This window comes from Staurois parvus, unplaced genomic scaffold, assembly GCF_062004578.1.
Source record: "Staurois parvus isolate SC_StPar_1 unplaced genomic scaffold, SC_StPar_1.0 ptg000340l, whole genome shotgun sequence".
In the NCBI taxonomy this organism is placed as follows: domain Eukaryota; kingdom Metazoa; phylum Chordata; class Amphibia; order Anura; family Ranidae; genus Staurois; species Staurois parvus.
Window position 1 is genome coordinate 5,806,380 of NW_028318136.1, and position 24,455 is coordinate 5,830,834.

Sequence of the window (24,455 nt, forward strand, 5' to 3'; positions counted from 1 at the left end):
TGATGGGGCACTATTCCTCCCACTGACACCAATGATGGGGCACTATTTCCCCCCCACTGACACCAACGATGGGGCACTATTTCCCCCCCACTGACACCAACGATGGGGCACTATTCCTCCCCCCACTGACACCAACGATGGGACACTATTCCTCCCCCCACTGACACCAATGATGGGGCACCATTCCCCCCCACACTGACACCAATGATGGGGCACTACTCCCCCCCACACTGACATCAATGATGGGGCACTATTCCTCCCACACTGACATCAATGATGGGGCACTATACCTCACCAGTGGGGGGAGGAATAGTGCCCCATCGTTGGTGTCAGTGGGGGGAGGAATAGTGCCCCATCGTTGGTGTCAGTGGGGGGAATAGTGCCCCATCGTTGGTGTCAGTGGGGGGAATAGTGCCCCATCGTTGGTGTCAGTGGGGGGAATAGTGCCCCATCGTTGGTGTCAGTGGGGGGAATAGTGCCCCATCGTTGGTGTCAGTGGGAGGAATAGTGCCCCAACACTGGTGTCAGTGGGAGGAATAGTGCCCCAACACTGGTGTCAGTGGGAGGAATAGTGCCCCATCATTGGTATCAGTGGGAGGAATAGTGCCCCCATCATTGGTGTCAGTGGGAGGAATAGTGCCTCATCATTGATATCAGGGGGAGGAATAGTGCCCCATCGTTGGTATCAGTGGGAGGAATAGTGCCCCATCGTTGGTCTCAGTGGGGGGAGGAATAGTGCCCCATCGTTGGTCTCAGTGGGGGGAGGAATAGTGCCCCATCGTTGGTCTCAGTGGGGGGAGGAATAGTGCCCCATCGTTGGTCTCAGTGGGGGGAGGAATAGTGCCCCATCGTTGGTCTCAGTGGGGGGAGGAATAGTGCCCCATCGTTGGTCTCAGTGGGGGGAGGAATAGTGCCCCATCGTTGGTCTCAGTGGGGGGAGGAATAGTGCCCCATCGTTGGTCTCAGTGGGGGGAGGAATAGTGCCCCATCGTTGGTCTCAGTGGGGGGAGGAATAGTGCCCCATCGTTGGTCTCAGTGGGGGGAGGAATAGTGCCCCATCGTTGGTCTCAGTGGGGGGAGGAATAGTGCCCCATCGTTGGTCTCAGTGGGGGGAGGAATAGTGCCCCATCGTTGGTCTCAGTGGGGGGAGGAATAGTGCCCCATCGTTGGTCTCAGTGGGGGGAGGAATAGTGCCCCATCGTTGGTCTCAGTGGGGGGAGGAATAGTGCCCCATCGTTGGTCTCAGTGGGGGGAGGAATAGTGCCCCATCGTTGGTCTCAGTGGGGGGAGGAATAGTGCCCCATCGTTGGTCTCAGTGGGGGGAGGAATAGTGCCCCATCGTTGGTCTCAGTGGGGGGAGGAATAGTGCCCCATCGTTGGTCTCAGTGGGGGGAGGAATAGTGCCCCATCGTTGGTCTCAGTGGGGGGAGGAATAGTGCCCCATCGTTGGTCTCAGTGGGGGGAGGAATAGTGCCCCATCGTTGGTCTCAGTGGGGGGAGGAATAGTGCCCCATCGTTGGTCTCAGTGGGGGGAGGAATAGTGCCCCATCGTTGGTCTCAGTGGGGGGAGGAATAGTGCCCCATCGTTGGTCTCAGTGGGGGGAGGAATAGTGCCCCATCGTTGGTCTCAGTGGGGGGAGGAATAGTGCCCCATCGTTGGTCTCAGTGGGGGGAGGAATAGTGCCCCATCGTTGGTCTCAGTGGGGGGAGGAATAGTGCCCCATCGTTGGTCTCAGTGGGGGGAGGAATAGTGCCCCATCGTTGGTCTCAGTGGGGGGAGGAATAGTGCCCCATCGTTGGTCTCAGTGGGGGGAGGAATAGTGCCCCATCGTTGGTCTCAGTGGGGGGAGGAATAGTGCCCCATCGTTGGTCTCAGTGGGGGGAGGAATAGTGCCCCATCGTTGGTCTCATTGGGGGGAGGAATAGTGCCCCATCGTTGGTCTCAGTGGGGGGAGGAATAGTGCCCCATCGTTGGTCTCAGTGGGGGGAGGAATAGTGCCCCATCGTTGGTCTCAGTGGGGGGAGGAATAGTGCCCCATCGTTGGTCTCAGTGGGGGGAGGAATAGTGCCCCATCGTTGGTCTCAGTGGGGGGAGGAATAGTGCCCCATCGTTGGTCTCAGTGGGGGGAGGAATAGTGCCCCATCGTTGGTCTCAGTGGGGGGAGGAATAGTGCCCCATCGTTGGTCTCAGTGGGGGGAGGAATAGTGCCCCATCGTTGGTCTCAGTGGGGGGAGGAATAGTGCCCCATCGTTGGTCTCAGTGGGGGGAGGAATAGTGCCCCATCGTTGGTCTCAGTGGGGGGAGGAATAGTGCCCCATCGTTGGTCTCAGTGGGGGGAGGAATAGTGCCCCATCGTTGGTCTCAGTGGGGGGAGGAATAGTGCCCAATCGTTGGTATTAGTGACACCAATGATGGGGCACCATTCCTCCCACTGACACCAATGATACTTACCTTGCTGACCCCTGCTCCAGCCTGGGCTCGCTCGCTCCCTCCCTCTTCCATGGTACAGACACTTACCGGTCAGTTGTCTTCCTTCTCCGGCCGCTCTTCTCCTCTTCACTCGCTCGATCTTCGCGGTGCCGCTCGGCTCCTCCTTTCCAAGCTCCACCTCCTCGCCGGTGATTGGCTGCCTGTGTGCCTCTCCTGAGCTACAGTTCCGGCGGCCAATCACCGACGAGGATTGATCCCGGGGGTGTGTCCAGATGACAGGGACGGCATGTCATCCCGCCCACACCTGGAGACGGATAGAGGAGCGGTGTCTCGGTTCCTAAGGCCATTGGAAATATGTGTTTTCCGATGGTCTTAGGCGACCCCTGGGAAAGTGTCGTTCGACCCCCAAAGGGGTCGCGACCCCCAGGTTGAGAACCGCTGGTCTAGAAGCTCATTAAAACCGCTATGTCTGGCAGTATACATTGAGGAACAGAAGTATTTGAACACCCTGTGATTTTGCAAGTTCTCCCACTTAGAAATCATGGAGGGGTCTGAAATTCACATTGTAGGTGCATTCCCACTCTGAGAGACAGAATTTAAAAAAAAATTCAGGAAATCACATTGTATGATTTTTAAAGAATTTATTTGCCTTGCACTGCTGAACATAAGTATTTGAGAGCCAGAATTCTTGCTGTTTCTCAGGTGTTCAAAGACCTGTTACTGTGCCTTTAAAAAGTCCACCTCTACTCCAGTCATTAATCTAACTTAGTAGCACCTGTCTGAGCTCTTTAAAGACACCTGTCCACTGCACAGTCAGTCAGACGCCAACTACTACCATGGGCAAGACCAAAGAGCTGTCAAAAGACACCAGAGACAAAATTGTGGACCTCCACAAGGCTGGAAAGGGCTACGCGGCAATTGCCAAGCAGCTTGGTGAAAATAGATCAACTGCTGGAGCAATTGTTAGAAAATGGAAGAGGCTAAAGACGCCTGTCAGTCTCCCTCGGACTGGGGCTCCATGCAAGATCTCACCTCGTGGGGTATCACCGATGATAAGAAGGGTGAGGAATCAGCCCAAAACTACAAGGGAGGAGCTGGTCAATGACATGAAGAGAGCTGGGACCACAGTTTCAAAGGTCACTGTCGGTAGAACACTACGCCGTCATGGTTTCAAATCATGCATTGCACGGAAGGTTCCCCTGCTCAAGTCATCACATAACCAGGCCCGTCTGAAGTTTGCCAATGACCATCTGGATGATCCAGAGGAGGCATGGGAGAAAGTCATGTGGTCAGATGAGACCAAAGTAGAACTTTTTGGTCTAAACTTCACTCGTGGTGTTTGGAGGAAAAAGAAGGATGAGTTGCATCCCAAGAACACCATCCCTACTGTGAAGCATGGGGGTGGTAACATCATGCTTTGGGGGTGCTTTTCTGCGAAGGGGACAGGCCAACTGCACTGTATTAAGGAGAGGATGAATGGGGCCATTTATTGTAAGATTTTGAGCAACAACCTCCTTCCCCCAGTCAGAGCATTGAAGATGGGTCGTGGCTGGGTCTTCCAACATGACAACGACCCGAAGCACACAGCCAGGATAACCAAGGAGTGGCTCCGTAAGAAGCATATCAAGGTTCTGGAGTGGCCTAGCCAGTCTCCAGACCTAAATCCAATAGAACATCTCCACTAAAACGTGTGGATTTATTGAAGCATAGTGTAAAGATCAATATTACAACATGAGCACACAGGCGATATGATAGCATGGAAAAAAGTTCATGCGTATCAAGCTCCGTAGAGCTTATTCATAACCATGGCTTCAATAAATCCACACGTTTTAGCAAAGTGTGTAGCCAATTTTTTTCTGATTTCCTATTGTCTCCAGAGGCGAGCCGGGCGTGCACCTCTGTGGGTGTTGGAAAGGTTCCTGTCGCACCACCTGCAGTGGTGTTTCTTCTACCTGGATCAGCAGCTGCATCCTAGCAGATGCAGTCACTCTTCAGCAGTGCCACCGTTTTCAGGCATCTGCGGGTTCTGCAGATCCCTGAATACAGTCGTCAGCAAAGCAAGACGTGAAACAAATAACTTTTTCCTTAAAAGTTTTTTAGTAAAAAATATGTACAAGCTGACATTATTCACTAGTTCTCCTTGAGGCTGCTGTTAAAAGAAAAAAAGTCACCAGTTCTGGGGAAGTCCCAGCAGACACTACTTCTGTTCCCATTTTCTCTTTCTGCCACAGCAACGGGCCAAACCCGTGAAGCAAAGGTTTTATTTGAGAGAGAGGAGGAAGTGGGGTTAGAAAGTGGATGGGGGGCAGGAATCTGCAAAACCAGAATGTATGGAGACGGGCAGTAAAAATCTCAGACATGTGACATCACATGACATCTCAGAAAGTAGGAAAAATGGCTTACATGTGCCAGATAGTAATAGTTGGGTTTTAAATAGGCCGCCATTGCTAGGAAGCACAGTTAAAGTGGTTGTAAAGGCTCAAGGTTTTGTTACCTTCATGCATTCTATGCATGAAGGTAAAAAAACCTCCTGTGTGCAGCAGTGCCCCCAGCCCCTCAATACAAACCTGAGCCACATCGCGATCCATCAATGTGCACAACAGCCTCGGCTGTCCCGGGTCTCTGCCTCCTCATTGGCTGAGACAGCAAGTGGGAGCCACTGGCTCCCGCTGCTGTCAATCACAGCCAGTCAGCCAATGAGGAGAGAGAGGGAGCAGATCCAAGCAGCGGCTCTGTGCGTGAATGGACACACAGAGCAGCAGCTTGAGAACAGCCTGCCTGCTTCATTGCCCCCATACCAAGCTGCTTGCTGTAGGGGCACCCGAAAACCACTGCACAGAGCAGGTCAGTATAGACAATTTTTATTTTACAAAAAAAAAAGAACCTTTAATATCACTTTAAGTCCTGAGGAATCTTGAAGCTATGGGCCAAACAAGCTGGGATACTCACTCATTTTTCAGTTCAATTACCCACTGTTTCCAGTCATGCTTCCACTGCATAAAGTGATCCATATCAGCGACATATCTTCTCAAAAAATCCATGACCTTCTGCTTAGTGTCTGGGACTAAGGACGAAGAGCTGTGACGAGCAAAGACATATCCACAGAAGGGACGAAGACTGAGCGTCTTGAGCTGGTATAGAATATGAAAAGAAGCATTAAAGTATATGTGAACCCTCACCTCAACAATTCATTTAGTTTAGCCCTTTCGCTGCTCTCACTCCAGCATGTGTGGTGATATGTAACATGTGTATCGCAATTGACGTTTTGACACATAGGCGCCCCAATGTATGCGTTTATGTTCGTACATGCATATATGTAAGGGGGGGGTCCTAAAAAAAATTTTGGGGGGGATGTTATGTGCTGGGGTGTAACTTTATTTTTTTGCAATAAAGGGAAAAAAAATTTTTACTTAACTTTTTTTTTTCCATCACATAGGGAACACAAAGTCTGCCTGTCAGTATTACACACAATTCCAATGGCTGCAGCCTCCAGATTATGTATAAAACCCCCTGCTGTCAGGTCTGTACGACATACGGACCTGGCGGCAAAAGGGTTAAAATAGAAATTCAAGGCAAAACATCTGTGTAGTTATTAAATTATTAAACACACACATTATAAATAGCTTTTTTTTAAAAATAAATAAAATATATATCTTAGCAGGATTGGTGGCTCCTTCTGATGATGGGGGGTAGCAACAGCAGCTTGAAGCCTGACCACTGGAGTACAGGCATCCGGTCCCAAGTAGAATGCAAACAAGAAACCGGCAAGCGGTTATATCAGGATCATGGCTGCAGCTGTAGCCATGGATCCTGGTCTTGTTCTTTGGAGCCAGTGATTGGCTTTCTTGTAAAAGTGAGTGATCCAGTCGGCTTTACAGTCGCCTCATCACTTTTCCATCGCTGTGGAACTCTCCCCCCACTCCCAATACCTCTGACCTGCATAAGATATACTTTGATCACGTAGTTTCATGGTGTCATTTGTTGGCCCGTATGTACACGCTATAATCATGTAAATTGTGTTCAAACATAAGACATGCCATATGGCATTGCACAGGTAATAAGTGACCTCTCTCTGTAGTTTAAGAATTGACACTTCCTGTGTAGAAACTACACATCCCACAATTAATAATAATTATTTCACACACAAGCAGGCAGAGCAATTAATAGAGGGCTCACCTTGCAGTCTTTTATCACATTAGCCCTCCCACACATGTGATGGTGAGGCATGGACTGTGACTCAGAGCAGGAAGTTGCCCGTCCGTTTAGTGAATAGGGATAAGCTAAGTGAATGAATACATGGACATAGGGGAATCGATTGGCCATGACGCTGCAAACTGAAGCTATAACATGTGAGCTCATCATTACAAGACAAGGCAAACAAACTACACAGGGAATATAACTACATTAATACCTAGCTAAAACTACAAAAACATTTGAAAGTGTACAAGGCCTTTACGAATATTTATTTAAAGGGCTAGGGAAGTAAGCAAGCAATTAAATACTTAAACCGCAAACCGCAGCGCACAAAGAAATTGAATCTAAAAAAAATTAATGTAACGATATGCCGCTGTGCAACAGTGCAAAACACCAATTAATAAAGAAAAAATATATATTACAGTGCAAAACCCAGAACTCTTATCCATAAATTGACATTAAACAAAATCAATAATGTAAATAATATAAGTGTCCACAAAATGATAGTGTCATAAATAAATAAATATAAATGAAACGTCCTTCCCAAAGGTGTATAATGAACAAATAAATCTTCTCCCAAAGGTGGATTAAGAGCTCTGGAGAATTTAGAGGGGGTATAGGATTCCTAAAATCCTAAAAGGCGCATTACTCACCATTATCTGGTGAGTGCGGTTGATGTTGATTTTTCACTGGTGGATGGTGGAAGCACATTTTCTTTGGGAGAAGATTTATTTGTTCATTATACACCTTTGGGAAGAAGGACGTTTTATTTATATTAATTTATTTATTTATGACACTATCATTTTGTGGACACTTCTATTATTTACATTATTGATGTTTAATTTATGGATAGGAGTTCTGGGTTTTGCGCTGTTATATATATTTTTTCTTTAAGCAGTTAAATACTGTTCAGTTTTTACTGCTGAAGAATAAACTATATAACTGACTTTAAAGCGATCCAGTCAGGTTAAAAGAAAATAGAGTTCAAAGGTCCCTGCAAAAGAAGAGCTTTAATACTTCTCTCTTTGGCGGCCCATGTCTCCTACCCTTCTCTTTGTTACATTGATGCAGCCTTCCTGAGGGTACATTCACACCTAACAGAGTGTGTTAATGCACATGTTAGCATGCGTTATGTGAAGGCAGGCTGTTCATTATAAATGGGTTATCCACACACCACAATGGATGCAAAACATGCATGACCCTTTTCTAACAACGTAGCGCACTACAATTCAAGGTATATGCTTTGTAGTGCATTGTGCTCTCCTGTACAAGGCATTGGGTGTCATTCACAATAAATGGACAACATATTGAACAGGATTGCTGCCATGTGTTGTGGTAACATGCAAATATGCATTTTAGTGTGTGTTGCCACAATGTACAGGTGTAAACCAGCCCTCAGACTGTTCAGTATTTGAAAATTCTAGTGTCGGATGTCTGCCTGTCCGCCTGTCCTGCCGCACACTGCGGTTCCATCCTCCAACCCTACATCCCTTCTGGACTCAGCAGTTACATAAGGGTTGGGGGGCGCGTATAACACGACCTCTAATGCAGGGACCTTTCATGTAAATTTTATTTCAAATTTGACAAGGTTGCTTTAAGTGTTCGTGGTTTATTCTTTTTTACTAGAGCTTAGCTTCAAAGGCTCCACCTAAAACTGAACTTCACTTTTTCATAAAGGCTGAAGAGTTTAACAGACTTTTTTTTTTTCCTGGGACTCTGTTGGTGGAATCCTTGTGATTGAGATGGTGGGACTGTATGCTTGCCATAGCTATTATAGGAGATGGGGGGGGTTCCCACACTCTCTGCTGGATTTTTTAATTTATCTTAAAGCGAAGCCCCACCCAAAAAGGAGAATTCCGCTTTAAGGCCTCCTTCCCCCCTTCTCTTCAACAAATGGCACTTTGGCTTTTTTTTGGGGGGGGGGCAGTTTTTTTTTGACAAGTTTCTGCCCAGATTGTTTAGGCATCCAAGCGGAAATTATGCTCTCCCCCTCCTTCCACGCAGTCTACCAGGACACGTGACAGGTCCCTGAAAACTGTGGGACCATTCATAATGCACAGCGGGCACCCGGCTGTGAAGCTGCAAGCTATCACAACCAGTGACACTGTTAAGATGCTGGTGCCAGGAACAGAAGACCGAGGGAAGGAATGGCTTGGGTAAGCACATCGCTGGATCCTAGGACAGGTAAGTGTCTGTTTAATAAAAGTTAGCAGCTACAGTTTTTGCTGCTGTTGACTTTTAATAAGCACAAAATTGACTGGAGCTCCCCTTTAACCCCTTGGCGCCAAACGCCTCCCAGCTCTTTAAGGATTCTAAAAGACCAGAGTCAGAGGTCGGCCTTTGGGTCATGTGACCACTATGACTGGCTGTCACAGTGGTCACATGATTGGAATTCTCCCAATCGCAAGTATGTATCAAGAGCTTACTGATCACCACTGGCTACCATGCTGAGAGCACGCTCTCAGCACAGTAAGTAGTGGACATATATTGTATATGCAAGCGCCTGTTGCCAACAGGTTAAGCAGGGCACACACACTCCGAATATTGGCCTGTTCAGCAATAACCAGCCGACATTTGGACCCTGTGTACAGCTGTCCCTCCAACAGAAGCCAGTGAAGGGACGCCAATGGCTGTTAGCGTTGATTAGTGCGTTTGTCAGAATAAAAAGGCAAAGTGTGGAGATCGCTGCAGCAACAGCTCTCAGATATTTTTAATTCAGCTCACTGGGTGGAACAAAAAAAAAAACTGAATGTGTGTACCAGGCTTTACATTATAAAAATTTGTAACAGGTAGAGCTGGAACAACATATAAAGCTTGGCAGGACAGGCACACTTACAAGTGGACAGAACCCGTCAGAGATATCTTGCTATTTGCAATACCTAAGACAAAATACAGAACTCACTTGGCCCGCCAGGTCCCACCTGTACCTAAAATATCAATTGTGTGGAATGACCCTTCAGCTCATGTGTAGATACTCACCTCCAGGACTTCTCTGGAACCCCCCCTCTCCCTCCCATCCTCTGAAACACTCTACCTCAATCCATGTGGCTATCTCGTACACTGCTTGTCTTTAGGTGATACCTGAAAACTCATTTCTTTAGGGAAGCCAATCCTGCCTCCACCTAAAAACTGTACTTTTAATTTCTCTATCAACTCATCCCCCAAAACTATTACCTTTATATCAATTGCCCCTCCCTTTTAGATTGTAAGCTCTAACAAGCAAAGCCCTCTGAACCCTCTTGTACTGAATTGAAATGTAACTTTACTGTCTCCCTTTAAATCCTTGGTGTCCGAGACACAGCCAGACTGCTCTCTGTGTGTAGCCCATCAAATGTTGAACTGGGCTTGCCACCCGTTGGGCACCAGAGTGGCAGTGGGCTGCCAGGGAACAAATGCTCTCTGTATTACAGCACTGAAATAGTCTGTACTGTGAGTCCCAGCCTTGGAGAGAGGGAGAGAACGAGAGGGGGGGAGAGGAGAGAGAGGGGAGAGGGAGGAGAGAGGGGGGAGAGGGAGGAGAGAGGGGGGAGAGGGAGGGAGAGGGGGGAGAGGGAGGAGAGAGGGGGGAGAGGGAGGAGAGAGGGAGGAGAGAGGGGGGAGAGAGGGGGGAGAGAGAGGGGGGAGGCGGGAGAGAGAGGGGGGAGGGGGGAGAGAGAGGGGGGAGGCGGGAGAGAGAGGGGGGAGGGGGGAGAGAGAGGGGGGAGGCGGGAGAGAGAGGGGGGAGGGGGGAGAGAGAGGGGAGAGGGAGGAGAGAGAGGGGAGAGGGAGGGGAGAGGGAGGGGAGAGGGAGGGGAGAGAGGGGAGAGGGAGGGGAGAGAGGGGAGAGGGAGGGGAGAGACTCCTCTGCTTTCCTCTGGGTAAATGCATCTATCTCCTGAAATAGTCTGTACTATGAGTCCCGGCCTTGGAGAGAGGGAGGGAGGGAGAGAGCGAGAGGGGGAGAGAGAGGGAGGAGAGATTCCCCGGCCTTGGAGAGAGGGAGGGAGAGGGAAAGAGGGAGGGAGAGAGAGAACAAGAGGGGAGAAAGGGGGAGAGAGAGGGGAGAGAGGGGGGGGGAGAGGGGGGAGAGGGGGGGAGAGGGGGGAGAGAGAGGGGAGAGGGGGGAGAGAGAGGAGGGAGGGGGGAGAGGGGGGAGAGAGAGGAGGGAGGGGGGAGAGAGAGGAGGGAGGGGAGGGAGAGGAGGGGGGGAGAGAGAGGAGAGAGAGGGGGAGAGAGAGGGGAGGGGGAGAGAGAGGAGGGAGGGGAGAGGAGGGAGGGGAGGGAGAGGAGGGGGGAGGGAGAGGAGGGGGGAGAGAGAGGGGGAGAGAGAGGGGAGGGGGAAGAGAGGGGAGAGAGAGGGAAGGGAGAGGGGAGGGAGAGGGAGAGGGGAGGGAGAGAGAGAGAGGGAGAGAGGGAGAGGGGGGGGGAGAGAGAGTACAGAGTAGAAGAGAGAGAAAGAGAGAGAAAGAGAGGAGAGAGAGCACGCAATGCAGAAGCATGTAATCAGGTAAGAAATTATTGCCAATGGTGGAAAGGGAAGGATGCAGTTAAAATTTACTGCCACCATCTACCAGTCAGGTAGGTGTTAAATAGCACTGTGACAGAGCACCAATGTGGGGTTTACTAATGCGGTGTCTGAATGCTGGGAGTTATCATTGCCTCCACTGACACCAATCCTGTGAATTATTATTGCGTCCAGTTACATCAATGCTAGGGGTTGTTACTGCCCACACAAACACAAATGCAGGGCAGTATAATTGTGTTCACTGGCACCAACGCTGCGGGATCCCTCCTAGATTGTAAGCTCCGAGGAGCAGGGCCCTCCTATCCCTCTTGTATTGAACTGTATTGTTGCTGTATTGTCTCCTGTTATATTGTAAAGCGCTGAGCAAACTGTTGGCGCTATATAAATCCTGTATAATAATAATAATATTTTTGCGTCCATTAACACAAACACCAGGGGTTGTTATTGTGTCCACTGACACCAATGCTGGGGATTATTATTGCCCACACTAAGGCCACTGCTTGGCAGTAACACTACATCCACTGACACCAATGCTGGAGGATACCATGGTGTCCACTGACTCCAAAGCTGGGATTGTTATTGCCCACACTAAGACCATTGGTGGGTGGTATTATTGCATCCATTGACACCAATGCTGGGGATTTTTCTCAGTTGTCAATTACGGTTGTGAAAGCTGGACACTACAAAAACAGGATAAACAGAAGATTGTCTCATTTGAACTTTGGTACTGTAGAGGGATTTTATGTGTGCCGTGGACAGCGCATAAAACTAATAGATCGATTTTTGTAATAGATCAAACCAGCTGTCACTGGAAGCCCAAATTATGAAGTTGCAAATGTCCTAATTTGGTCACACTGCCAGAAGAGAGGAAGACCACTGGAGAAGGAAATAATGTTTGGGAAGATCAAAAGAACCGGGCAAAGAGGGACACCAGCTACTAGGTAGTTGGACACAATGACTACAGCTGTGGGGATGTGGAGGATCCCACCAGATTAGCATAAAACCAATTTCCTTTTAGAACTCATTCATCAACTCTCTACCACTTAATACTGACAAGAATAATACCAATGCTTGGGTTATTATTGTTGTCACTGACACCAGAGCTGGGAGTTATTATTGCATCCACTGACAAGAACACTGTGGGATTTGATAGTGGCCGCTAACAATGGGGCTTATTTTACTCCAACTCTCTCTTTATAGTGCATTGCAATAAGCTGCAAAAAAAGCAGCGGGACTGACATTTTAGGGAGTTGAGATGCATTACAGCCTACTCATTTTGAATGGGTTACCTAGATAGATGCAATGCATCTCATTGCACAAAGGTCTACTGCTATTGTGTAGCCCTCTATAATTTTCATGTTGACCACCACTGCTTTATATTGTAAAGAGTTGTTCTATAAATCCTGTATAATTAAACATTTCTACAAGGAGAACAAGATGCACTGGGACAGAAGGCCTGTGTCTGCAATGTCTGCCGTATCAGTTTTCTAAGTGGCATCACACCTCGCGTTGCTTGGAGTGGATAAGTCAGGCTCCATTAATATTCTAAACACGATTTCTTCTGCGCTCTAGGACCCAAGCGGGTGGCATATAGATGGAACCAGAACTGGAAAAAAGCGACCACCAGTGCATCAAAGGTTGTGCAGCTCCAAACAAGGCTGGGGAAGCCCGACCAACACTACAAAGCGAAACAAAAACGAGAAGCGCACAAACCTTGCGCATTACCTCAGTAAACAAAAATGTATTAATAAGAAAGGTACTCGCAAACAGCGAATAAACTCAGGCATGTAAGTCCTCACAGGGACTTCAAAGATAAGGAGCCAGCGCGAGTCCCATCGTGGGGGTAGACACTCAGTTCAGCTGACGCGTTTCGAAGGCCAAACCTTCTTCATCAGAGCTGACTGGACTGGGAGTGATTTATGTCCCAGGACTGAAATATTGACCCTCCCCTCTGGGTTGGGCAGTCACAGGCTGGGAGGAGGGGCCAAGGTGTCAAAGTGTAATATCTAATTGTCAAACCATCAAAACACAGATAAAACATGATAAAAAATATATGTATATATATAGAATATATATACACATATATAAATAAATATAATTTAAAACAATGATAATAATATTAATGATGGTGATAAACATGCAAGAGAAAGAAAGCATAATAAATAAATAAGAAATAATAATAAATAATTATATATAGTTATATACAAACAGTAGTTAGTGTTTAGGATAAAGATCTAAAAATTGTAATAATAAAAAAAAATATATTATTATTTATTTTTTTTTAATATATATATTTTTTTATTATTAAAATTTTAGATCTTTATCCTAAACACTAACTACTGTTTGTATATAACTATATATAATTATTTATTATTATTTCTTATTTATTTATTATCCTTTCTTTCTCTTGCATGTTTATCACCATCATTAATATTATTATCATTGTTTTAAATTATATTTATTTATATATGTGTATATATATTATATATATATACATATATTTTTTATCATGTTTTATCTGTGTTTTGATGGTTTGACAATTAGATATTACACTTTGTTGACACCTTGGCCCCTCCTCCCAGCCTGTGACTGCCCAACCCAGAGGGGAGGGTCAATATTTCAGTCCTGGGACATAAATCACTCCCAGTCCAGTCAGCTCTGATGAAGAAGGTTTGGCCTTCGAAACGCGTCAGCTGAACTGAGTGTCTACCCCCACGATGGGACTCGCGCTGGCTCCTTATCTTTGAAGTCCCTGTGAGGACTTACATGCCTGATTTTATTCGCTGTTTGTGAGCACCTTTCTTATTAATAAATTTTTGTTTACTGAGGTAATGCGCAAGGTTTGTGCACTTCTCGTTTTTGTTTCGCTTTGTTCCATTAATATTCTATTTGATACGTCTACATGGAGGACTTTCCCAAACATCGAGACGTTTACACCTATGTGGCATTAGATTTCAGAACAAAAAGCAAAAAAAAAAACTACAGCATACTGTGTTCCAAAAATGTAATTCACAAAGCTTTTGTGATGGCGTTATATATTAGTTTTATGTCCATCTCCAATATTGTTCAGCTATTGTTAGTACATTTTAACATTATAAATAATCTCAACCTTTAGCTGGGCACACGTCCATATATGCTGCAGGGGCTCTGCCTGGCCTTCAGGTCGCGGCAAGTGTGCACACATGGGGTTTTTTCAGGTATGCGCAGATATGCAAAGCGTTGCAATTTCTATACTAGCTGGGTCTGCATGGAAAGCCCATGTATGCACAGATATGTTGCCGAGCTCTGCTAGGACCAAAAGTGAAAAAGATGGCCGAACTTTGGCCAATTATGTTCTGTATTGCAAAGATGACAGGATAACAGCGCAAGTCAATCCCTCAAGCAATGGCTCCTGACAGGTGCTAGCCCGGCTCAGGATGCCAATAATGTTCTTTATTGCAAAGCTGATAGGATAACAGCACAAGTCCACAGGAATGTTGACATGCCTCACACAGTGAAATGCTAGATCACAAATGCATTCAAATGCTTGATAACAACAATTCATCCTGAGCCGGGCTAGCACCTGTCAGAATCCATTGCTTGAGGGATTGACTGTCCAGATTTACCTGGAGTGGTGTCTTTCCTACATCATATCTAGCTAGCACCTGTCAGAATTCATTGCTTGAGGGATTGACTGTCCAGATTTACCTGGAGTGGTGTCTTTCCTACATCATATCTAGCTAGCACCTGTCAGAATCCATTGCTTGAGGGATTGACTGTCCAGATTTACCTGGAGTGGTGTCTTTCCTACATCATATCTAGCTAGCACCTGTCAGAATTCATTGCTTGAGGGATTGACTGTCCAGATTTACCTGGAGTGGTGTCTTTCCTACATCATATCTAGCTAGCACCTGTCAGAATCCATTGCTTGAGGGATTGACTGTCCAGATTTACCTGGAGTGGTGTCTTTCCTACATCATATCTAGCTAGCACTTGTCAGAATCCATTGCTTGAGGGACTGACTGTCCAGATTTACCTGGAGTGGTGTCTTTCCTACATCATATCTAGGACCCAAAGCCCTGTGGCACATCTGCACAGGCACAGAATCAGAGGGCAAGTGTCATTCTGGCTTAGAAGAGAAAGCCAGCTGACCACAGAAGAGAGGGAGGAACATCTGTCCCTCCTTCTTTTCTGGGACAACTGAAGCTGGAAGTCATGAGGATTTCATCACTTCCAGTTTGAGTTTAGTGTTTACCTGGTTGGTACCGGCCAAGGAAACAGCCGCTCAAACCGATTTTGGTTTGGTTGGCTGCCTTGGAGGGCCAAGGAGGGATGAGGGATCTAATAGATAAAGACCTTAAAGTGGACCTGTCACTGCCCCAAGCTATCACAAAGGATGTTTTTCATAAAGGGAATTATTCAAATAAACTTGAATGAAGAAAAAAAAAGTGTAAAAAAAAAAAATTTTAAATAAAAAATACAAAAAAAAAGTGCCCCCCAGCCCTCCATGCTCACACACAAACACACACGTAGATCCCGCACACATATGTAAATGGTGATTGCACCACACATGCGAGGTATAGCCACAAGCGGCAGAGCGAGAGCAATAATTCAAGCACCAAACCTCCTGCGTAACTCTTAATAACCCATAAAGGCTTTTAAAGTGTCATCTATGGACAATTTTAGGTATTGTAAATTCCACAGGCATGCACAATTTTACATCTTTACATGTTTGGTATCTATTTACTCAGAGCAACATCATCTTTTATATATTACCAATAATTGGGTAATATATTGTGTTTGGGTACACTAAAATTCATTTAATATTTTTTCCCTAAAAATCTTTGCAAATATTGTGTGACATTAAAAATTGCAACACCAACCATTTTATTCTCCAGGGTATCTGCTTTAAAATGTATAACATTTAGGAGTTCTAAGTAAAATGAGCAAAAAAAATAAATGTTGATTAGGGAGAAATGTCAGACTGCCCTGATAGACGTGGTTAAAAATGTACACTGTGCTGCATATGTATTACAAGATGGCCAAAAAAGCTAAGAAGATGACAGCGGCAGAGCTCATGGATGTGGCATTGTTGAAGGAGAGTTTTGGAGGATTCTGGTTCCACTTTAACCACTTGCCCTCCAGAGGATTTACCTCCCTTCCTGTCCAGGCCATTTTTTGCAATACGGTACTGAGTTACTTTAATTGATAATTGCGTGGTCATGCAACACTGTAGATAAATGAAATTTATGTCCTTGTCTTCCCACAAATAGAGCTTTTTTTCGGTGGTATATGATCCCTTATGCGTTTTTTATTTTTTGTGCTATAAACAACAACAACAAAAAACGGCAATTTTGAAAAAAAGAAAAAAATTATATTTTTGGCTTTGTGCTATAAAACATATCCAGTAAAAAATGTTTTAAAAAAATCTAATTTTGTCATAAATTTAGACCAAAATGTATTCTGCTCCATGTCTTTGCTAAATAAATCCCAATACATGTAAATTAATTGGATTACATGAAAGTTATATTGTCTACAAATGGCGATATATATACTGGAATTTTAATTTTTTTTTATACTACTGTCAGCGATCAGTGACTTATAGCGGGACTGCAGGGGGCATTCTGACACTGGGGGGGGGGGGGAGTGTTGAATAACTGCCACTGACATCCCAATGACAATAACACAGTGATCAGTGTTAATAAAAAGCACTAACACTGTACTAATGACACTGGACAGGAAGGGGTTAACATCTGGGACGATCAAAGGGTTAACTGTGTGCTGTTTTACTGTATGTACTTTACTAGGGAAACATGCTGCTGTGCAGAGAAATACACAGCAGCACGTTACTGCTGGTAGGGAAGAGACCTGTGGGGAGGTCTCCCCTCTGTCACTGTTTCTCAGCGATCGCCGGGTACCGGAGGGGAATATCCAGCCAGGACCACGTGATCGACATCTGCAGCCGCCAATGGCGGTGCGGGTAGGGTGGCGCGCGCCTGCCCCTACCTGGAAATGCAAAATCACGTGTATATATACGTGATTTTGTGCAGCCCTGCAGCAGTATTTCTGCTATAGGGTGGTGGAGAAGCGGTTAACCTGGGGGTCTGGAAATTTCTGAAAAAAAGCTACTTGTCCAGGGACTAAATCAGTACTTAATCTACTTGTCCCTCATGACAATCTACTTGTCCAGATAAAAAAAAATAATAATTTTAACCAAACCATATTTAAATATAAATAAATAGGTGCTTTAAGGAATGTCTGGGGCTTTTAAAAACAAAAGGGGCTTTATGGCGACTTAAACGTTTAATATTTTGTAACATTGCGCTGTTTATCTCCTCCTCCCCTCCCTGCCTGTCTCCAGCCCCGCCCCCAAGGACTAGCAGGGAGGAAAGAAGCCTTGCAGTGTAATGAGCCCCAACTAGGTGCTCTTCAGGAAAGGGTAGTGTCGGGCTTATCCTTTATTCCTTTCGCTGCCAGAGCTGTTACTGGGGACCCGGGAAGAACATCACATCACTTCCGGGTCAGGAGAAGAAGGGGAGGGGAGCAGACGTGTCCACTGAACTGGTCCTGGGCCCGGGCAAGCTCAGCCCGGGAGCTGTATTTATACGGAGATTACATTACACACAGGTGGACTCTATTTACTAATTAGGTGACTTCTGAAGGCAATTGGTTCCACTACATTTTAGTTAGGGGTATCAGAGCAAAGGGGGCTGAATACAAAAATACACGTCACACTTTTCAGATATTTATTTGTAAATAATGTTGAAAACCATTTATCATTTTCCTTCCACTTCACAATTATGTGCCACTTTGTGTTGGTCTATCACAGTGGTCTCCAACCTGCGGCCCTTTGCTTGCCCTTATCCGGCCCTTGGGGCACTTTTTCTCCCACTGACACCAACAAGGGGGGCATAATTCCAGCTACTGACAAGTCACTATTCCTCTCACTGAAATAAACCATGGGGCACTATTCCCCCCACTGACATAAAACATGGGGCACTATTCCCCCCACTGACATAAAACATGGGGCACTATTCCCCCCACTGACATAAAACATGGGGCACTATTCCCCCCCACTGACATAAACCATGGGGCACTATTCCCCCCTCTGACATAAAACCTGGGGCACTATTCCCCCCCACTGACATAAACCATGGGGCACTATTCCCCCCACTGATATAAAACATGGGGCACTATTCCCCCCACTGACATAAAACCTGGGGCACTATTCCCCCCCACTGACATAAACCATGGGGCACTATTCCCCCCACTGACATAAAACGTGGGGCACTATTCCCCCCTCTGACATAAAACTTGGGGCACTATTCCCCCCTCTGACCTAAAAGAAACATGGGGCACGATTCCCCCCACTGACATAAATCATGGGGCACTATTCCCCCCACTGACATAGAACATGGGACACTATTTCTCCAACTTACACCAAGAATAGGGCGCTACTCCCATGAGTATGTATTGTTTACTCCCAATGACGCAGGATAATTTCTGCTCCCAATGGCCACAGTTCCCCTAATGTCTGAAAGCCAGTAAACTGGCCCTTTGTTTAGAAAGTTTGGAGACCCCTGGGTCTATCACATAAAATCCCAATAAAATACATTTACGGTTCTGGTTGTAACATGACAAAATGTGGAAAATTTCAAGGGGTATGAATACTTTTTTCAAAGCACTTTATGTGGGCGGGACTTGTGTTTGCATTTGCACATAAGCACAGGCAGATGGGGTCACTTTACTTTTTATTATTTATTTTATTTAAAATTAGATTTTTACACTATCATTTTTTTTTCTATTAACTTTTTTGCTATCCCAAAGGATGAACAACATCCCTTGCGACAACATGGGCAGTGACACGTCCTTATTATGGAGAGATCTGGGGTCTACTAGACCCCAGATCTTTCCTCTGGCCTCAAATGCAGCTAATCAGACACCGATTGGTCTGCTAACAGCCAGGTAAACAGAACCGGAAGTAATCAAATCCTCGTTGTTTCCCGTTTCTGGGGTCACAGAGGGGGGAGGAACGACTCGAGCTCCTCGCTCTCTGTGCAGTTGGTGCCAGAGAACGTGTGAAAGGTGGCAGCGGCGGGGAGGGGCCCACATAAGTGATCGAGTGGCTGTTCGGACCCTCAAATCACTTCTGGAATAAACAGGAAAGCGGGTTGAACATTCTGATACCAGGATGATGACTGTAGCATCATCCCGGTATAACCACTGCTGAGGACGTCAAGTGAAAGCCTACGCTCGGCAAGTGGTTAAAGTGGAGTTCCACTCACCCTGGCGAAAAATAAAAGTCAGCAGCTACAAAATCTGTAGCTGATGACTTTAAAAAACAGCCACTTACCTGCCCCTCGGTCCCGTGGTGTGTCCCCCGCAGCCCGTTTCACCAGCATCTTCAGTGTGGGCACCCGGCTGTGACAGCTTGCGGCTTCACAGCCGGGTACCCACTGCACATGTGCGAGTAGCGCTGCGCTTCTTGAATGGGCCCGTAGTCTTCTGGGACCTGTCTCGTGTCCCTAAAGACTACGGGGAGGGAGGACACCTTCCACTTCCGATCACCTAGGCGATTGTGGGAGCGGGAACCTGTCAAATTCTGGTACCCGCTCTTCCCTGCCCCCCAAAGGTGCCAATCCTTAATGGGGAGCGGGGACCAGTCTTTAAAGCGGAACTTCCCCTTTTGGGTGGAGCTCCGCTTTAAAGTATAACTAAAGGCAAAACTTTTTTTTTCTAGTTTTGAATAGAGTGGAGAGGGATTGGAGTCCCTGTCAGTTTTTACTGCTGTCTGTGTCGCCCTCTCTATTTGTCCCGCTTACCATTATCATTGAAGGTAAAAGCAAAAGAAAATTCCAAATGTTGGGTTGTCCCCAGACAAGAGAGGAAATCTTCCAATGCGGACACTAGTTCTAGTGACCTGGGGGGGTCCCCTAGGAAGTCCCTTCATTTGCAGGGATTTCCTCTCACTTCCTGTTTGGCTATGGGACAGGAAGTGAAGGGAAATCTCCCCAATAGGACACAGATGGAGAAAAAAAAATCTAAACAAGGTTATAACTCTTCCTTGCTCTATCCAAAAAACAAACAAAAAAATGTTTTGCCTCTAGTTCTACTTTACAAGTGTGGACTTTGAAGGGTGCTGAGGATCCCCCTCACTTTGGAGAGGTTTCCTCTCACATCCTATGGTGTTCCCAGGACAGGAAGTGAATGGGATACAAATGGCCAAAACCACATGACCAGGGAAGGAATGCACGCTCTGCCGCACACTCGGATTGGTCGGGAACTGTCTGACACCTGTGTACACCTGGATCATCTTCCCCCAGTCTAGTGTAGGGGCAACTCAGCATGGAGCACCGTATTGCGTCTAATATAAGCTCACCTCCCTCTCACCACTACGGTACCGGAACAGACAGACACGTGAGTGGGCACAGCTATTCTAAAGAACCGGCCTCCCGTTACTGAGATTATGATACTCTCGCATATCAATGATCTTCACCGGGAGCCCGACACGTATGAGGGACGTCTAACACACACCAGCTTTCCCCGCTCCACCCGTCTCACTCAGCTCTAAAAGTCACCTACCAGCCTGGGCGCCGCCATGTTGATTATGGTCATGTGATGAGTAGAGGGCGCAGAGACCGTCCTCTGATAACAGGGGTCTGGCTGCAGACTGGAGCTCCACTGTCGACAGGAAGCACGTGACCTCCACTCCACCAATTTTTTTTTTTAAATGAACTTTAATGTAACATACAACCATTGGCTGAAGACTGGAGCCTTTTTTGCAGTTTTTTTTTAACACGTGTAAAAAATCATTTTATATATTTTATAAATTATTACATGTTATCTGATAGCAGACACCCTACCCTAATTACCCAACTTTTTGGTAAAATATAAAAGACATGGTTGCACAGAGTAACTTCAGTACCCTAGGCAACGCTTCAAAAACCCCCTATAGGTTATTAGTTTGGCATCACGGAGGAGGTCTGGCGCTAGAATTATTACTGTCATTGCTGCGTGCATGGTGATATGCAACATAAAATATAGTCCCAGTATTGGCGTCCATGTTGGAAATACCCCCAGCAATGACGTCTGATGAAAATAATTACCCCCAGCACTGGCGGCCGTGGCGGAAATAATAACCCCCAGCACTGGCGTCCGTGGCGGAAATAATAACCCCCAGCACTGGCGTCCGTGGCGGAAATAATAACCCCCAGCACTGGCGTCCGTGACGGAAATAATAACCCCCAGCACTGGCGTCCGTGACGAAAATAATAACCCCCAGCACTGGCGTCCGTGATGAAAATAATAACCCCCAGCACTGGCGTCCGTGACGGAAATAATAAACTCCAGCACTGGCGTCCGTGACGGAAATAACTACCCCCACCATTGGTGTCTGTGACAAAAATAATTACCCCCAGCATTGGCGTCCGTGATGGAAAAAATAACCCCCAGCATTGGCATCCGTGATGGAAATAATTTCCTACAGCATTGGCGTCCGTGATGGAAATAATTACCCCCAGCATTGGTGGCAGCAATGGAAATACAGTAAGTCCCCGACTTACAAACATTTGAGTTGCAAACTTTCACAGATACGAACAGACCTCGCATTATGAACATTCATAGATGCAAACAAAGCGTCAGAAGTAGCTCATGTGTCTGCCGGACATTGTCACAGCTGCGCTGATGTGTGCTTACTGTACAGTGCGATAGTGTACTGTACAGAGCCCAGGATATCCGTAAGCAAGAGGAAAAGCAGTGGTGATGTGGAGGGGACTGCTAGGAAGCACAAAGCAATAACCATGGAAACAAAAGTGAAAATAATTGAGAGATTGAATCAAGGCGAAAAGATGGTAGACATCGCTCGTTCTTATAACATGAATCGTACAACCAAATAAAGTGGAAATACTTGTGAGCTATAATGTGATATTCCCTAATTATAATATAATAATCAATTTAATAACCTTAATCATTATTATTAATTAATAGTGCAGCAACAACATACACCTACTCATAAATAGTGCATAAAAAATAAAATATATATATAATCATATATGTCGCGCTCCCTCTCCTATCGTTGGTGATCCTTCAGCTCCATCAACATCAGGTATGGGTCAAATTCCATCTTGCTCGCCATCTCCTATTGCTGATCATCCTTCAGCTCCGTCAACATCAGGTGTGAGCCAAATTCCATCTTGCCCGCCCTCTCCTATTGCTGATGATCCTTCAGGTCCGTCAACATCAGGTATGGGCCAACTTCCATCTTGCCCTCCGTCTCCTATTGCTGATGATCCTTCAACTCCACCATCTCCCACCTACCCTCCCTCCTCCAGTTAGTAACTCTCTTCCACTATATGCCAGTTGTGGTACTGTACTATACCACCATTTTAAGGTAACTGTTCAAGTAAAAAATTGTTTATTTACAGTATTTGTGTTTTTTTATGCTTTACATTGTATATTTGTGTCAAAGGTGTATATGACTCACTTTGTCGGACTTATGAAGGAATCCGCTTTACAAACATTCTCCAGGAACGGAACTCAGGGACTTACTGTAATAACCATCATTGGTGGCAGTGATGGAAATAGTAGCTCCCAGCACTGATGTCAGTGATGGAAATAATAACCCCAGCATTGATGCCAGTGAGTGCAAAAATAACCACCAGCATTGGTGTCAGTGATGGAAATAACTCCCAGCATTGATGTCAATGAGTGCAATAATAGCCCCTAGTATTAGTGATAGGAATAATAGTCCCCAGTATTAGTATCACTGATAGGAATAATAACCCCCAGCACTAGGATCAGTGATGGAAATAATAACCCCCAGCATTAATGTCAGTGATAGAAATAATAGTCCCCAGCATTGGTGTCAGTGATGGAAATAATAACCCCCAGCATTGACATCACTGAGTGCAATAATAAACCCCAGCATTGTTAATAATCATTAACAAATTCCATACAAATTATTTAGTACCATAAAATGATACTTGGTTCTGTATTCTCTAAAAACGGCGAGACTGGGAGGTGCAACCAAGGGACAGTGCTCGGAGGAGGGGATGGGGTGGAGACAAGGGGGACTCAGAAAAGGGGAGTACCTGCACCTATTCTCTGAGAAAAAAAAAAGCCATGACCTGACATAGTAGGAAGTTAGAGAAAATATCCCTCCTTGGGCAGCAAAATTAATCTCCTAGAGCAGGGGTCTCCAGACTTTTCAAAGAAAGGTCCAGTTTACAAACTGTGGCCATTGGAAGTAGAAAAAGTCCCGACAACAGTGGGAGTAAACAATGCCCCATCTTTGGTGTTATTGGGAGGAATTGTGCCCCTTTGCTTGTTTTTAGACTGCCCTTGGAGCAATATTTCATCCACCGACACCAACAAAGGGCCACATCTGGGCTCGGGACGCAGGTTGGAGACCACTGTCCTAGAGTGAGGAAGGTTTAGAATCTCTACCAGGATAAAGCAGGACATGAAGCTGTACTGGCAGGACTCCCCCCTTCCTCACAGACACTGTCACCTGAGTTTCCCCATCCCTACTCCCTATTGTCACTGATCTGCCAGTACAGCACCCTTCCCCCTACTCTCACCATCCTACTTGTGCATCTCACCTCCACTCTCTGGTAGCATACTACCACACCCCTATGTTCTTATGACCCTACCATACCCTACCCTGCTTGGCTCTCACCACTTAGCCAGCAACAGCATCCACCACCATATCCAATACGTAACCCCCACCACACTGCTTTGGACTCCCATCCTATTTCCTTTACTAACAGATGCATCCACAGTCAGTGCAGTATAGGCTGTATGCAGCATGAGCCATCCCACTATGAGCTGCAGTGTCTGGGAGGGGGAATATGTGTGACACAAATGAAGGCGGGTAAAGTATTTTATTTACTTTACGAAGCTTGTGCATCACATTGTAACTGGATTTGATACTTGGCATACAGGAGCCTTTAGATGCACTTTAAGCAAATAGGGCAGTGAATGGTAATCAGTACTGGATATCAGCTAGGTGTCCTTCAGGTAAGTTGTCCACTTTTTCTGTATAAAAATACCAGCTCTATAATTTTTTTTCATATTAATACATTGTCCATTTTGTACTGACCAAATGTCAACCCTACACTCAAGGCCACAATTTTCCCCTCTATGACCACAGAATGTGTACGCACAGTTCTGTACATGTTAAAGGAGAAGTATAGCCAATGATCTTTTGGCGATACTTCTCATGGGGATCACAGGAGTCCGTTCGTTCTGCACTCCATTTTCAGGCCACAGTGGGCTAAAGCCCGATGTTGGCTGACTTACAGAGCCAGTCCAGGTTCTGAAAACAGTGACTGACATGATCAAAGCTTC

The 24,455-nt window shown here is 46.1% G+C and overlaps 1 protein-coding gene across 1 annotated transcript in view; it reads right to left on the reverse strand.

The window, feature by feature from the left end:
- DMAC2 (distal membrane arm assembly component 2) overlaps positions 1-20,826 on the reverse strand; it is a 38,373-nt gene extending 17,547 nt beyond the window's left edge. The window contains exons 1-2 of the mRNA XM_089684275.1: positions 20,691-20,826; positions 5,381-5,562 (exon numbers count right to left, since the gene is read on the reverse strand). Coding sequence (XP_089540401.1) covers positions 5,381-5,562; positions 20,691-20,723 — 215 coding nt within the window. The 5' untranslated portion in view covers positions 20,724-20,826. The remainder of the gene's footprint in view (positions 1-5,380; positions 5,563-20,690) is intronic.
- Between the last annotated feature and the right edge of the window lie 3,629 nt (positions 20,827-24,455).